At 37.2% G+C, this 15,298-nt stretch overlaps 1 protein-coding gene across 1 annotated transcript; it reads right to left on the reverse strand.

The window, feature by feature from the left end:
- Positions 1–1,404: 1,404 nt before the first annotated feature.
- On the reverse strand, positions 1,405–8,696 carry LOC145219797 (organic cation transporter protein-like). The gene is made up of 13 exons (XM_080087107.1): positions 8,570–8,696; positions 7,150–7,265; positions 6,475–6,636; positions 5,683–5,786; positions 5,048–5,202; positions 4,473–4,665; positions 4,276–4,408; positions 4,075–4,172; positions 2,923–3,143; positions 2,463–2,571; positions 2,287–2,386; positions 1,969–2,129; positions 1,405–1,773 (listed from the first exon to the last, which is right to left on the reverse strand). The coding sequence occupies exons 1-13, from the start codon at positions 8,694–8,696 to the stop codon at positions 1,713–1,715; spliced, it is 1,740 nt and encodes a 579-aa protein (XP_079943233.1). The 3' UTR covers positions 1,405–1,712.
- Between the last annotated feature and the right edge of the window lie 6,602 nt (positions 8,697–15,298).

The following is a 15,298-nucleotide window of genomic DNA, read 5'->3' on the forward strand; positions in this document are numbered from 1 at the left end:
ACCCCAAGTTACATCTTAGATTTTTTACCCATTGTGTTTTGTGGGTCATAATGAGATTGAGACCAAACATGATGGTGACAGTTACTGTTTGTCATATTGTTAAATTCTGACATAATAATACGAGCAACTTGTTTCAGGATTACTTTAATTTTGGCAGTTTTTGTTTTTTACCAAAATGAAGCATTGTATTTTTAGCATCTGTCACAAACATGAAACAGATGAAGTAATAAGGTTTTGCTGCCAACAAAATTTCGTTGTTTTTCTGGTTACGAACAACGCGCACAGTGCTCTTTGTTACATCAAAGAAAGAAAATAAAACCTTAGTGCAGGGGTGCACAACCTTTTTGCTAGGACGGCCGCATCGCACATTCCTATTTCACCAACGACCGCCATCTACCTGCTTTTTTGTTTTAAAATACTTGGTTTATATCATATATATAACATCTAATTAATTTTTAGCTTGGTGCACAAATTGAGCTGCACAGCGTGGAGATCAGTCTTAAGTGTTTATGATGTAATAATCTATATTGTGATGCTTGTGGTACCTATTTTGTTCGTATTGTTTGCACACAATAGACGTACATGACGCATATGGTAATTAGGCTGGTAATACTCTTTTCAGAACCCAAAAAACTGTTTGGAGCACTTTAAAAATCAAAATACTTAGGAAAAGAGTCTACGTCACGGCCGCACAAATCAACTCTAGAGCGGCATGCGGCCGTGCGGCGGCAGGTTGTGCACCCCTGCCTTAGTGTAACCTTTCAGCGTTTTGATATTTGGCAAATATAAATGCCATTTTTTTAGGTTAAGAACCACTGTTTTAACATTTATGTTACCGCACTTGAAAAACATCACTTCGCTAAAATTGAATTTGAAAACATTTTTTAAGTTAGCAATGTTTCGTTGCAGGTTAGCTAACTTGCCACAACTTAGCTATCTTGCGGCCACTTAGCTCTCCTGACTCCTGAGTCGCAAGTTAGCTAACTTGCTGCAACTTAATTTTTTCGACAACGGCGCCCCATAAATGCCATCGCTTTATCACAAACTGTGAGTAAACTTGTTTAAAGTATTGAAATTACAATCTACCGCGCTTTGTTTTGAACAAAAAACAAACTAGAAGCGTTTATGTGTGTCCAATCTAAACGTAACAATGAAAACAATGTCAGTTTTGCATCCACAGTAGCTATAATCTATGTGGTTTAATTTTCAAATTGATTTTATTATTTTTATTGTAAAACCTCATTTAAATTAAATACCTATGTCATTTTCTCAATTGCGATTCTCATTCTGTGTGATTCAAGAGATTTTCAATTTTGCTGCAAAGCACTATTTTTTCCAAGGTGCAGCTATTATCTAATGTTTAACAAAAAAGGATGGTGTGCAACATGACAATTGACAACCAGGTAACCTCATTTAATTTATTGATTGCACTAAAAACATTAGCCTCTCCTAAAGATAAAATACATTTCTATGAGCAATTTGTGTTTTCAGGCAATATGTATTTTGTTTCCACAAGCTAAGATTATACTGATGTTGAAACAACTGGTAACACTTAACATTTTATGTTTTTTAGCTCTGTATTGCAGACAACAAGTTAAAATAAACTAACAGCCTAAATCAGATGATTTGCTTGTTAAGATTGGAGGCGCTGAATTGCTGTTTGAAAGGTACAATATAAACTGTTTAAAAGGTACAATAATTGTTTTTATATTTCATGCCACTGACTCCCGCCCATTAGTCTTATTAAGTTCTTCCTTTTCATCTTCTTGTTTCCTAAAAGCATAAAAACCGCATTGTAGGATAATGATACTACGGTCTTAATGACACTTGTTTAGTGCCATTCAATAAAAAGTGTTTAAGGTGCAAAACGTCTATTACTTAATCTTTGAAACTTAAGTAGCTTTAAAAAAAGGATTTATAACCATAATTCTGCCTAACAATTGGTGCAGACATACAAAAAATTCTTACAGTTTGTAAAGTTTGAAAAACTTTTGTGTGAGTGTATCTTTCATTTTTTCCCTGTAGAATCTTTCAGCCTCTGGGAAAGTCATGATTAGTTTGCAATCTTTTGTCTCAATAAGGAATCCTGCTGTAATGGCACCAAGTAGTGCAATCAGGCCAAATATTGTCTGCAAGTCAAGAACCAAAAAGGTATGTCAGTCGTAAAATTCAATTTATTAAAATGATTTTTTGCAGCTTTTATTTTTTCAGTTCCTGTGTTACATCGAAAATATCACAGTAATTTTGCAGTCATTTGCGCATACACATAAAAATTATCTATGTTACCTGTGTAAGCCATGGAATAGAATATTGCAGTTGAATGGTCCATGGTGTAATAATGGTACCAATTCTACCAGCCATTGATGATAGACCTAATGCAGTAGTTCTATCAGTTTAAAAATAAGTATGTCATTTGTACATCAGTTTCATTCACATTCAGTATTGAGCAAAATTTGGTTTACCGTCCACTTGTTGGAAACATTTGAACAGTATGGTTGTAGATAATACCAAAGCACATGCTTATTCCAAATCGGCCTATCATAGCCAAAACAGTTCCAAACATACGAAGACCTACCAAAACAAACTATAACCATACTGCTACTTCATTTACACTATTACATACATCACAATCGGTAAATATGCAAAGTATTACTTGAAATTTACTGTCAAAATATTATTGCTTTTTTGACTAAAATGCTGATATGTTTGTAGTCCCGACACTTGGAAATTTAACTATTTATTCACCCAATTGAATTTCGTAAAAATGAGGTTTATTGGGGAAAGAAAGCATTAAGTGCTGTCAAAATGTTTAAACTTTATACATTAATGGAGCTTTACTTTCAAATAGTAAATAAATCTTTCACGCCATAAAAATTAACTAATTCACCAAGTGAAACTAAACATATTAACAGTATTGTTTACCATGGTTATTTTTTGCCACCTCTGCGATTGTGGTGGATATAAGACAAGAAATACCAGCTAATGATAAACCTGCCACTTCAGATTTCACACAACCAAACTTTGTGATAGCAAATATTCCAAAAGTGCATGCTAAAGCTTCCATAACACCACCCAGTGTGTTGTTAAGGATTGGGTCACCAGCTAATGTACCACTGTTCAGGATAAGTCCATAATAAACCAAACTGCAAAAGCAAACATGTCTTGTGAAGTGTCTTCTATATTTTGTTTCATGTCTTTTCAAGATTGTGTTTAACCAACAGCAAGCCTAACAATTGTTCCAAAACAAATAAACTAATTTGTTTGGCATAGGCCTGAGCGAAAAAAGAGCACAATTTTGAGGTCTACACCACAATAGATTATAAAATAGCTGACCTATGAAACAGGGGGTTTGAATTAAAATTATGAGGTTCAGAATGTGCCAACTAGTAGTTTTATTGAAGCTGTATGACCTTACAAACTATAATTCGCCCGACAAAACTGCATCGGCGCAGATACCCGATGGTATACATACAGTATGCATATTTTCCAAAATAATTTATTTCACATATGGGACTTTTTAACCAATCACAGGACACGATGCGTGGCAACCAAGCGACCAACTTCTTATTTTAAGTTCTGTTTTGCAAGTGTAGCATGTTTTTATTAGCATTGCTTAGAGTTAAGCCAGCTTAAACGTATGTAGGCTATGTAGTTTTAAGAGTAAGTAACGAAATCGAGAACATATGAAACGTGCCGAATTATCGATTAGCCGAATCAGCAATTGTACTGACGATTCGTTTTTAAAGTTTTTAGTTATAGTGGGGTAAAAAATAAACGTTTAAATCGTAAATTTGGAAAGCTATTCACTTCCAAGCACAGCATATTCTGCATTTAAATTACTGCGCCTTAACTGAAGTCGCAATTGAATAAGTTTAGGCCGCTACACGGCCACGCTGCTTTACAAAACGGACACTAAACTCCGGTTTGAATTAACTAATGCTTTTTTGCATGTTTGACACTTTGAATTGCGGTACTTTTTGTGTTAAATATCGGGTTCTTGTATCGGATAAAAACTTGGTATCGGGCCAACCCTAATGCAAACCGTATGCTTTGAAACTGAACACCACAAAATACCTGGTGACAAACCACACAAACATGTTGCACAAAATAAGGAATCGTGAGTGTGGACGATTGAAGACTTCCTTAACTGTGTTAATGTGTTTGGTGGACACCTAAAAAAATAGATAATAAACTTCGTATATTTAAAGAGAAACTTATATTTGGCTATTTTTGAAAAAATATATATATAAAAATAAACTTCAAAATGCAACAAACCGATTTTTTTTCATGGTTGAATTCCTTGACAATTGTTTCCCACGCTTTCTGTGGAAAAACATTGCCGGATCTTTTTGCGATGGTTTCAGAGACTTTTTTGGATTGGTTAATGTTTCCTCGTCCGAATAACCACCTGTTTCACACAAGTAGGCATATGTTTTAGAGTCATACAAACCAAAAACATGCACATAGGCTACCTTGGCGACTTTGGAACTACAAATGTGTACAAAAATCCGGGAGTAAGCATAATTAACGTAAAGGCTATTTGTAATTCTCTCCATTTTCTCCAATAAAAGGCGAATAAACTGAGAAAGCAGCATCCCAAACCGAAGAATGTGTTGAACAACAGGGTTACCGGTAATCTCCATGCCGGTGGGCTTATTTCCGATACTAGTTAAAAAGATATTGTTTTATGTTTGTCACCTTATTAGACCTATGATATGATGTACAACAACTGAAGCGTGTTTTCACTTTAATGACCAATATATGTTACTGTTCTGACCTTTCCGAAAAAAACGAACCACTTGGTCCAACAATCATTTGTGTTGTAGTAGGTACATCTTGAATATTAATAAAGATGTTTTGAAGTAAATACATTACACACGCGAATTAATTTTGTAATCTGCGTTTTCGTCTCAATTGTTTTAGTCGTGTGGATTATTTTGTTAAAAATTTTCGGCAACTTTACGTCTAGTAAGTATAGGCTAGTTGCTGAAGAGCTTTCTGGAAAAATATTTGTATTGGTTTGCAAACAAATTTAAAAGTTTCTTACTATACGTAAAACCTGCCACAACCGCGCTAAAGGTGAAGGTAATTTCAATGGCTCGCAAAAAGGAGAAAGCAAATACATTTGGGGAAAACGAAATTGCAACTCCTGCCAAAATTCCCAATCCCAATCCATATCGGCATGTCAAAAGTCGTCCAAACCTTTACAAAACAAAAGGTATTTTAAAAGCCTATAGTTTTACCTTTAGACAATGTGCCGTATTTAAATAAAGGGTTTTATGGACCAAAATAAAGTTTTGGGCTTTCATTATTTTTGTATGCGAAGAATCCAAGAAAAAGCTGCTAAAGGAAGTAAAAAATACACGTAGAATATACATACGGTCCTGCCAAATTAAGTAGAAAAACTGAAGCGCGTGTCCATGTCTATTAATATATTAAACAGAAAAAAGGTGGCTTATATTTAACGACTAATATAAAGAGCTTACAATTTTCGTTCAGTAATTTCAACTAGCCTATTCATGTTTAATAACGGCACTGGGGCTTGCGTCTCAGGTATTCTGAAGTATGTGAATTATTTGACTTTTTGAAATAAAAGAAAAAAATCGTCCAAAGCATCCCCGGTTTTCCTATTGTGCAATTGATATTGCATGTGTGTCTTATTAAAAAACATTTTGCTTTCACCTGTCAGAAATGATTCCACCCACAAGTGAACCGATTGCAACTCCCACAAACAAAAACGAGTTCGAGAAAGAGACGAGTGAGTATTTTTCACATGCAAGGTCCCACTGTACGACAAACACCAATCAGACATAGCCAAAAAACGGCGAAGCGGTAAAATGTTTTTGCAGTTGTAACTGCTATAGTAACTTACATGAAAATTACTTTATTCGGTCAATGAAATGGACTGTACTGTTAAAAATACGTTTGTTTCTGTAGAAGTTTAAAGAATGGACTTAGCGTATAGGTAGCATTAAAAACATATTTTTTGTTGAAATCAGCCACTGCAATGAAAGGTTGAGCTTTCATTCTTTATGTTAGCAAATCTAAAAACCAGGTGCCTCAAATTTGGGGCGAAACAGAATCAGCCAATTGGCTGCCAGTTAATTTGTTACAAAACAAATCACCAAAGTTGTCGGTAACACCATGAACGGCCCTGACAACGGATACGAAACTGCAGTTATGGCGACGTCAGTGTTTCAATTTGTTTCCCAACTTATCTAAATATTACAAGGAGATGTGGATTTCCGTCAAGCGTGCGCTGGTTTGACCGAGTATTTTCCAAATATCTGGTAGATTCTATATTACTAAAATTCCTGTTTTAACGTTTTTATACCCTACTTAGTACACTTTTGAACACACTAATATTTTGATAAGATAATATATTTGATTAATACCTGATTGGTGGTGTTTTGAACTCAGATTTTTCACTTTTTTTTAATTTCGATTATGCTGACCAAAAAATTAATTTAATACCTCGGTTATTACAGTTTCTTTAAATTGGCTTCGATCGTAAACATAACCGTCCATGCATTTGGTGACTCCAACAACGTTGGATGAGTTAAGACAAGAGTAAGTGGAAATGTTATCTGTGCACCAACTATCATCAATCACATTGCGCTGACAGCGATCTGGTCCCTGTTCGAATAAAAACAGGACAAAATTTATTGCTGAACAAATTTATGCAGGAGTAAACTTTGGAAGGGGTTTTGAAGCTCTTAATGTGGTCTTGGTGGTGAAAAAAAAGGTTTCTATTTTCAAGTTTGTTTAAATATGTGTAATGTGCATGCAACAAATGGTTATGCTACCCCCCTACTTTTATTACTGCTCGGCAAAATTACCCGCTTAATCTATTGAATCAGAAAATTGCATTTTGTCCCAAAACGCTCTCGTTTTTTTTCAAAGGACTTCAAAGAAAACTGCGAGCTTTTAAAAAAAAATACATTGCCTGCAAACGAGAATTTTGCATTTGTTATGTTCGCTGTCCAACACAAAATAATTATTGTTGATAAACAATCCCCAGTTGTCATGAACTAAACTGAAGTTTTGCCTGTTTAAACGTAACTACGTCTTAAATTGCAATTATTCTGTTATCTTGACTCTGGAGTTATTTACAACTTGTAACGTAAGAAAGACAATAACACCACTCACATTAGTGACGTCATTCCACGGGACAAAAGTGGTTTCGATGACATCATCGGTAAGGTTGGAATAGTGCTTCTCATTGTCGTACGGGGCAATGTAGCATCTAGTGTTGGGAAATCCCGCTGTTGTATAAAACATAATCGTTCACATATAACTTGTACTTTGTACAATTAACGAGAAAAATTATGTGCACTTTGCGCGACATTGTAGCGCCCTGTTTGAAATTGCAACAAGACTTTCCTATAAAATAACCCTATTACCTCTTTGGTGCAACAAGCGTTCGATTTGGAAAAAAAAGTTTTAGGTTGCCCTATGAGGAAAACTATATCATTGTAGAACTTCAACCGGTCTCAATAGATACCAGCGGCACAAATCCTTTGCAAATATGGAGGGGGATTTTTTTTAACTTGTAGAATTTGATGACGTCATAACAATTATTAAAAATGTAATGACGAGAAAACGTATTGAAAACGTAATGAATATAGCATAAAACTTCTTTCAAAACATTCTTAAAGTCGACAAACCAAAATGCATTGTAACATTAAACCCCATTTTGATGCAACAGACGTAAATTGTCAGTGGCAAACGCCCGCACATCACAATACAATGGGTCTTTTTTTGTGGATTCACGATGTCCCAACCCAAACAAAGGGATTGAACTTTTGGCCCTGGACCGAACGTGGCTGGTATTTTATTCACAATGTATTAGTTGTTAATAAAAAAGTACAAAACTACCTAAACCCTCAAAGGGGTTCGCAATTAGCTTACAACATCAAAAAGGGTCCGCAAAGAGGTTGAGAACTAGTGGCGCACCGAAGTTTCGGTTGTCCGATACATTGCGGCCGAATACGCTGTTTTTCGATTGTTTCGGTTTCGGCCCGAACTTTTTTGAAAATTCGGCCGAAACCGAATATTTTGAGTAAATGGAATTAATGCCTAAACCTGTAAACTATCATTTTTAGAAATACAAAACATAAATTAACTGATTGATATATCTATAAGATACGAGTCACGTTGTCTGCAAAATATTATAAGTTTAGCAAAGCTTCCGCATTGTGAAAGTGATTTTGGTTTGTCATAATTCACTTCACTCGCATCAACGACACAAGGTTCAGTTGGAAACATTCATATAAACGGGGATTTTAGGTTCGGCCATTTTAGGCGGGTTCGGTGCATCACTATTGAGAACCACTGAGTTAGGGTATCAAGTATAAGCTATACTTACCATAAATTATACGATATTTGTTTTTTGGGGAAAGTAAAATTAAAAAAAACAAGTCAGCTGCATTATTTCATGTCAAAAATGTAAAACTAAACTTGATTTTTATTCCGGGGATTAAAATATTATCTTATTTGGATCACAAAGCAAATGTTTATTAAAAGTCGTATCAGCAGACAAATACACTAATTTGTATATTAAGCTAACCTAGAAATACTGATGCCGTTATCACTCCGGCTGATGATGTATTGATCCAGAAGCCCATGCCAATTAGAAAGAGGGCAAACCAACCCTTTCCAACTATTTCCTCGGCAACTGTGTCGAACGACAGCATCGCGCACAATTTTGGAAGCACCCTAATATCTACCTATAAGTAAACTTTCATGAAAATTATGTTTCCATCTCAATTTACTGCTGGTGAAAAGGATAAACTTAGTTTAAAGTACAGGTCCTCGACCAACTTTGTTTCGTTTTCTCGTGGCCGCTTTCAGACCTATGTTGTAAGAAAAGCACATTTCTGACCAGAGTTGCTAACGGGCCTGAAATTAGATCCCGAACCCGGCCCGAAACTGAAAGTACAAATCCGAACCCGAATCGTTCTTGGCTACATAGCTAGACCAATTTATTCAAAAAAATACTGACACAGAGTGTAGAGTCAGGCCCGATTTAGGCCCGTTTTTAAAGAAATTCAAGCACGAACCCGGCCCGACATATATACACTTCTGTTTCTGACACATTACTGGGAAGGCTCTAACGAGGCTTTGGCAATCTTCTTAACAAGTGTTTCACCACTGGAATTAGTGTAGGCCTACAGTCTGTCTTGTCAGCAACAATTTGCAACGTTGCAGTTTCTGTTCTCAGGTTCTGGTAACCTCGTGCAAACATCGTCTGACTTTTGGTGGTCAAATTGGCCTAGCCAGCTAAATTGAAAAATGCGAAAAAGAAGGTAGTGAATGCGCTTCACTTGTCGCAAAGTGTTTGCTTGACACAGGCTGACCAACGCTGTGTGCTTGTTATAAATTTAATTTCCCTAAAGAAAATCAATAGCTCTAATCAGCGACCTGTAAACTTAAAGTTTGTAAACTGGATAATTACTGTCAATATTTGTTGTACCAAAATGTACTAAACAACCAGTTTTAACGATTATTTCAATAGCAAATAGCACAAACATATTCGCTCGTAAAGAACTGATGGTTGGCTAAATCCAAGTGTTTCGATTTTTCTTTCATTGAACGAGATAAACTCAAGAGGATTCAAATTGTTGTACCCAACGTAGGGCCCAAGCTAATGTTAAAATGCATCTCCCCAAACTTGCAAATACCATTTTAGAACGATATGTTGCCATGTGCAGTAAAATCAAACCACGTAAGTTATAAGCTATATTGTTGGTGAATGGATTTTGTTACATGAATTTTTGTGCAGATGACCTCACGAAAGCACCATACCGAATCAGCCGGTTACCAAGCATTCACCACTATATGACAAGGCGTATGCTACAAAAATCTAGCCCGCGGTGGGATTCGAACCCACGACGGGATGTACTCATCTGAGCAACCGTGCCAGTTTCGTTTTTGTGTGTGTGTCGAAACGTATGAGTTCGATCGTGTACCACAAACTTGGTACTTTAAATGTTTTCTTTTTTGCCAGAAGTTTAAACTTGGAATTTGAGTGCAGACCGTTTTTAGGTATTGCCAATTTTAGCATTTTTTTGGCAGAAAACAGTAGTCAAATGGCAAACTAGGAATGAAAAGTATCGGCGGATTTCGTTACTTGGAAAATACTTTCCATTCTTAGTTATTAAATTAAATAAACAGTGATCGTCGATGACCATGTTGCCTGTTGAGGGTCAGACTGTTCAGTTCAAATACTCTCAGTTCAAATGCCAAGTACGACATTGTCGTTGAAAAAAGGTTGTACTTGTTTAGAGGTTGGCAATTAGCGCCCACCACAAAATTTGTGTAGTGACCCGCGAAAACATTCAGAAAAGATCTTTACCTCGGTATAGGCGTACACGTGCTAAGGATGACTTTGACCTGCTTCAGTTTTATTTAAGTGGAATTTTATCACATCTGTGAAACAAGAAATATTTTACTCGGCAGTGAAAAACCCATGTATATTTCTCACAAACTAACATTTTGGCTATACACTTGCACGATCTGTCAAATAAGACTGCATGCAGAAGTGCTAATGATTTCTGAAGGTGCCGCTAAAGTCGCTTTGCGGATTCCAGCTTGGTTACCGCTAAAATAGATAGCGTGAAAGTAAATCTACGTTAGATAAAGCTCATTGCCGTTGCAGTTTATACTCAAAGGTTTTAAGTCCTTTGACTAGGCCAGTGCTCTTCAACCGGGTATACTGTATACCCAAGTGTATACCACATTAAAACTAGGGTATACGACTGAAGAAAGGTATACGAAGGGAGTACAGCTGTGGTCAGTGTTAAAAATGCAGGAAGACATAGCATGCTGGTGACCTATGTGAGACTGACCTGCTTGTTGTAAATATTATTGCGTCAGGTTGGGATTGTTGCGTCAATCATGCGAATTATGAAGCGAATAAGCACATACCTGGAGTATCTGTTAAGGTTGAACAATGTACTTTCTGAAATTTTACTTTTAACATCCCTGGAGTAAAGGATTGCGAATACAAAAAAATGTTTTGAGAACAAGTCAACACCACACCACATGTCCAAATCGCTGAAAGAATGTAGCAACAAGCCAGCCATTAAATCAACTTCTTAGGTTTACACACTTTTGTATGCTAAATTTCCTGGACGTAGCACAGGGGGTACACAACCTTTCCGCTGTGACGGCCGCATCGTAAATCCTTATTAATAGTGCCTGATAGCCAATTTAAATTCTAGCTTGTTACGTAGAACAGTCTAGGGATCAGACTTTACTGTTTATAACGTCACCATCGAAATTGCGACGCTAATGATGCCTGTTTTCACATTGTTTACCCATAATAGGCTTACAAAAAGTCTCAAACATGCGGCTTCTGGGCTGTTAATATTTTTTCCAGCCCCTCAAACTAGTTTTGCAAATCCAAATATTTCAGTTTACATGTTCACGGCCACAGGTTGTCTACTCCTGGCCTTGTATAACAATAATTCACGCGACCAGGCAAGTACCTATTGGCAGACTGTTACTTTCTGTGCACAATTATAAATTGCTATGTGTAAGGTATACAAAGTTGCTTGCAAATTGTAAAAGGTATACAACGGGAAAAAAGGTTGAAGAGCACTGGACTAGGCTGGTTTAAAATCAGCGACCACACCACAAGTAAAACGGTCCCGCATTAAACGCGGATTCATTAAAGCGTTGTCCGCGGCACAATAATTGCCTATATACGCCCTCAAGCATATATCCAGAAAAAGGGACACCAAAGCACCACACGTGGGCCTGATTCAGAATACGACATTCATTTTTTCGACCTGTAGTATTTTACCTTTACCGAGTACACTAACAGTTTTTTCATTGCTGTTTTTTTAGTTTTTTCAGTCCCAATAGGCTACTCGCGTTCCAAAAGCTACATTATTATATCACAGTTTGGACTTAAAGTTAATTTATTCTTTACGAAGTACATACGCAAAGCATTCCTGATTTCACCTAATTACTGTTGTAGATTGCGCATAACCTCTTTCCGCAACAATGGCCTAATTGGATTAAATAGGATTGAAGGGTGACTGTCAAGCTCTTCGCTTTGCCACAAATGAAATCGCCTCGCGGACCTAATTTGGGAAATGCTGCATTAGGGCTTGTGAGCTATGCATTCTTAAATTTATCTGGCTCGCTATGAAAAGGGCTTATAGTGACCCTTGGTTTAAAAAGAAGTAAAAAATGTGTATTTAACTGCTTGGCATTGCAAAGGCTTATTTACCCGGCACAGAACATAGGCTATAGATACTTCAGGCGCGGGGATAGTTAGGATTAGTGATGTACCGAATCGGCGAAATTTCGATTCGGCCGAAACCGAATATTCGGTGGTTTTGCCGAATAAATTCGGCCGAATCAACCGAATCATTTATGACGTCACGCGAAGTCGTAAGCTACGCGTTTGACATGAAAATATAAGTTTATCTACCAGGCAATTAGTGCAGAATGGTTGTGTTTCGTCCCTATTTTAGTTCTGTGGGGTTTAACATTGCCTCAAGCATGATTGCCAACCTGACAATGAATTACTGATTAGTTGTCTGCAGTGGTAAAAGCGATAATGTGTTAAAAAAGATAATGATTGGCGCGATTTTCGTTGGTACTATGCAGAAAAGACACGTTTAACGCTTTAAATATGTGTTCGTAAAAGATTCGGTTTCGGCCGAATCGCAACAAATTATTCGGCCGAAACCGAATCTTTGCAAAAGTGGCCGATTCGGCCGAATAAATTCGGCAAACCGAATATTCGGTACATCTCTAGTTAGGACTAAAGTAGTGGTTCTCAACTGCCGGTCCGCGTCAACTTTCCTGCTGGTCCGCCAAATACATTACAATTTTATGTCTCAATTGCAAAATGCAAGATGTTGAAGGGAGAGAAATCGTGTGGAAGTCAACACTCTACTTCGCCTTGCAGAAACTTCATTAGAGCCACGTTTAACACGTATGATATCAAACAGACAGAGCAAACTTCTCATTAAATTGAATTTTTCATACTTCTTTTGAATTGCCTTTGAATCGATTTTAAAAGTCCACCGGTCCGCAAAATATGTTTTGAAAGTTTTCCGGTCCGCAAACTTAAAAGGTTGAGAACCACTGTACTAAAGTACAGACTTTGGTTAGGACCAGATACATGACGTCACAGTAGAGCGTTGTGATATCATTTTTAACAAATCTTCATGCTTCATTACAAAGCAGCATATACTGTTTGGGAGCATGCGTAGTTCAACCGATTAGTAAAAAAGAAGAAGTTAGTTTAACAGAAAAATCTACTTTTAAAATTTTTGGTTGTAAGGGTATGGTTTGGTTGCTGGTAGCCGAAAGTAATTCTTTTGTGGTGGAAGTGCGGTTTATAAGCAACACTTCAAAAAGCAAACGTTGATTTTGAGCAGGAGGTAAACAGGCGGCCATGTTTTTGCTTTTCTATGTCGCCACGTCTCTGTGGATGTCCGACGTATCCCCGGTTGAATTAAGTGTATTATATCAGGGGTGTCAAACTCGCGGCCCGCGGGCCGCATGTGGCCCACGAAGCACTCCAATGCGGCCCACGAACACTCAACAACAACTGCAGTATTTTGTCAGATTTTTATCTAATTACAATGAATTTTATTTACTTTTCAAAGTGAAAGCTATTATTTAAACAGACATTTACAGAAATTTAATTTATGAATAATAATTCATATGTTATGAATAGAAACGATAGTAATCAAACCGTCCTCAAACCAGATAGCCACATGCGGCCGCAGAAACGAGTTTGTGGGCCTATTGTGTGCAAACAATGCGAAAAACACAAAAAAAAGGCACCAAAAGCGTCACAATATAGATTATGAGGTAATAAACAGTTAAAACTGATCTTCATACTGTGCAGCTCAATCTCTGCATCAAGTTGGAAATTAATCTGGGATTTGGGGGCGTCCATAGTTGGTATATATGTGATATAAACCTATTTCATTACATCTGTAATTTTAAAACAAAAACCAGCAGGTAATTGGCGCCTGTTGGTGAAATAAGGATCTGCAATGCGGCCGTCATAGCGAAAAGGTTGTTTATGTGTATAAAACTTGATTAAAAATCACATGCGGCCCTCGGCATAATTTTCAAACTGCAATGTGGCCCTCGAACCCAACGAGTTTGACACCCCTGTATTATATTGTATGCTTACAGTAGTTTCAGATCATAAAAAATATGGTAAGAACGTTTAAAAGAAAGACGACAGGAGAGTATGCCTCAAGTGACCAAATGAAAAAAGCTGTTTTGGCAGTTATTGAAGATGGATACTCGTACAGAGGGAGTGCCATTGAGCACGGAGTTAATCGCTCAACCCTTTTAGATTATGTCCGACGACATAAAAAATGTGGTGCATTGGCCTCATATTCTCCTAATTTTGAACAGAAAAAGATTTTTAGCGAAGCGCAGGAAAAGTCTTTGGCGGATTACTTGCTAAACCGTTAATGTTTTATGGTTTTAATCCAAAAGCGACTTGCCGATTGGCACAAGAATACGCCATCAGCAACGGCGTAAAAGTCTCAGAATTCTGGGTGACAAACCAGACAGCAGGGGAAGATTGGCTTTCAAGTTTTTGAAGAGAAATCACAACTTGAGCATAAGAAAACCTGAAGCCACGTCTTTGGCTCAGATGACTAGTTTTAATAGATCGAATTTCTAAAAGTTTCAGACCAATTTGCGAGAACTTTATGGAAGATATCATTTTATGCCGTCGGAAATATATGATGCACATGACAAGAAATCAGTCTTTTATGCAGGCAAAGTGGTCGACTTTGAAGGCTCCGATAAAGAGGAAGATGAAAAAGATCTCGACATAAAATTTTAGAAAGAACCCAAAAGCAGTGAATTCATTCGTTGCCGCTAGTAGAAGACATCCACGCCGTGGAAAGTAACCGGGTTCCCATCATGGGCGCCGCCACGTATGGGCAAGAGGGGGCACTTGCCCCCCCCTTGGAATTTCAGTGTACCTCAATTTAACATATTTAGCAGCAAACCTAATTAAAGTGGCAGCGCGGGGATTTGTGACATCGTTCAATGCTTTAACTTTTAGGCAACTTAATTGTGAAGTACACGATTAATGGCTTCATATGCGGTAAAGTATCAGCCAAAATTTGCCCCCTCTTGCAAAATTTTCTGCCGGCGCCCATGGTTCCCATGGTTCTGCCAAATCCCGTATCAGTCAGGGGATCCAAAAGTCAAATGGGTGCCCTAAGATTTCCCATCAACCTTTCCTGTTTTAATATGCGCTAAAGTGCCAGCTTAGCCTATTCGACTTGTATAT

The sequence above is a fragment of the Phallusia mammillata genome, chromosome 3 (assembly GCF_965637545.1).
Source record: "Phallusia mammillata chromosome 3, kaPhaMamm4.hap1.1, whole genome shotgun sequence".
Classification (NCBI taxonomy): domain Eukaryota; kingdom Metazoa; phylum Chordata; class Ascidiacea; order Phlebobranchia; family Ascidiidae; genus Phallusia; species Phallusia mammillata.

Bases quoted from the DNA above. Each gene is read 5' to 3' on its own strand.
- LOC145219797 (XM_080087107.1), bottom strand. From the start codon at position 8,696: ATGCTGTCGTTCGACACAGTTGCCGAGGAAATAGTTGGAAAGGGTTGG. The intron at 4,666-5,047 runs GTAAGAAACTTT...CTTTTTAACTAG, and splicing joins TGTGGCAGGTTTTACGTATA to TATCGGAAATAAGCCCACCG. The intron at 2,130-2,286 runs GTAACATAGATA...CTTGACTTGCAG, and splicing joins CTATTCCATGGCTTACACAG to ACAATATTTGGCCTGATTGC.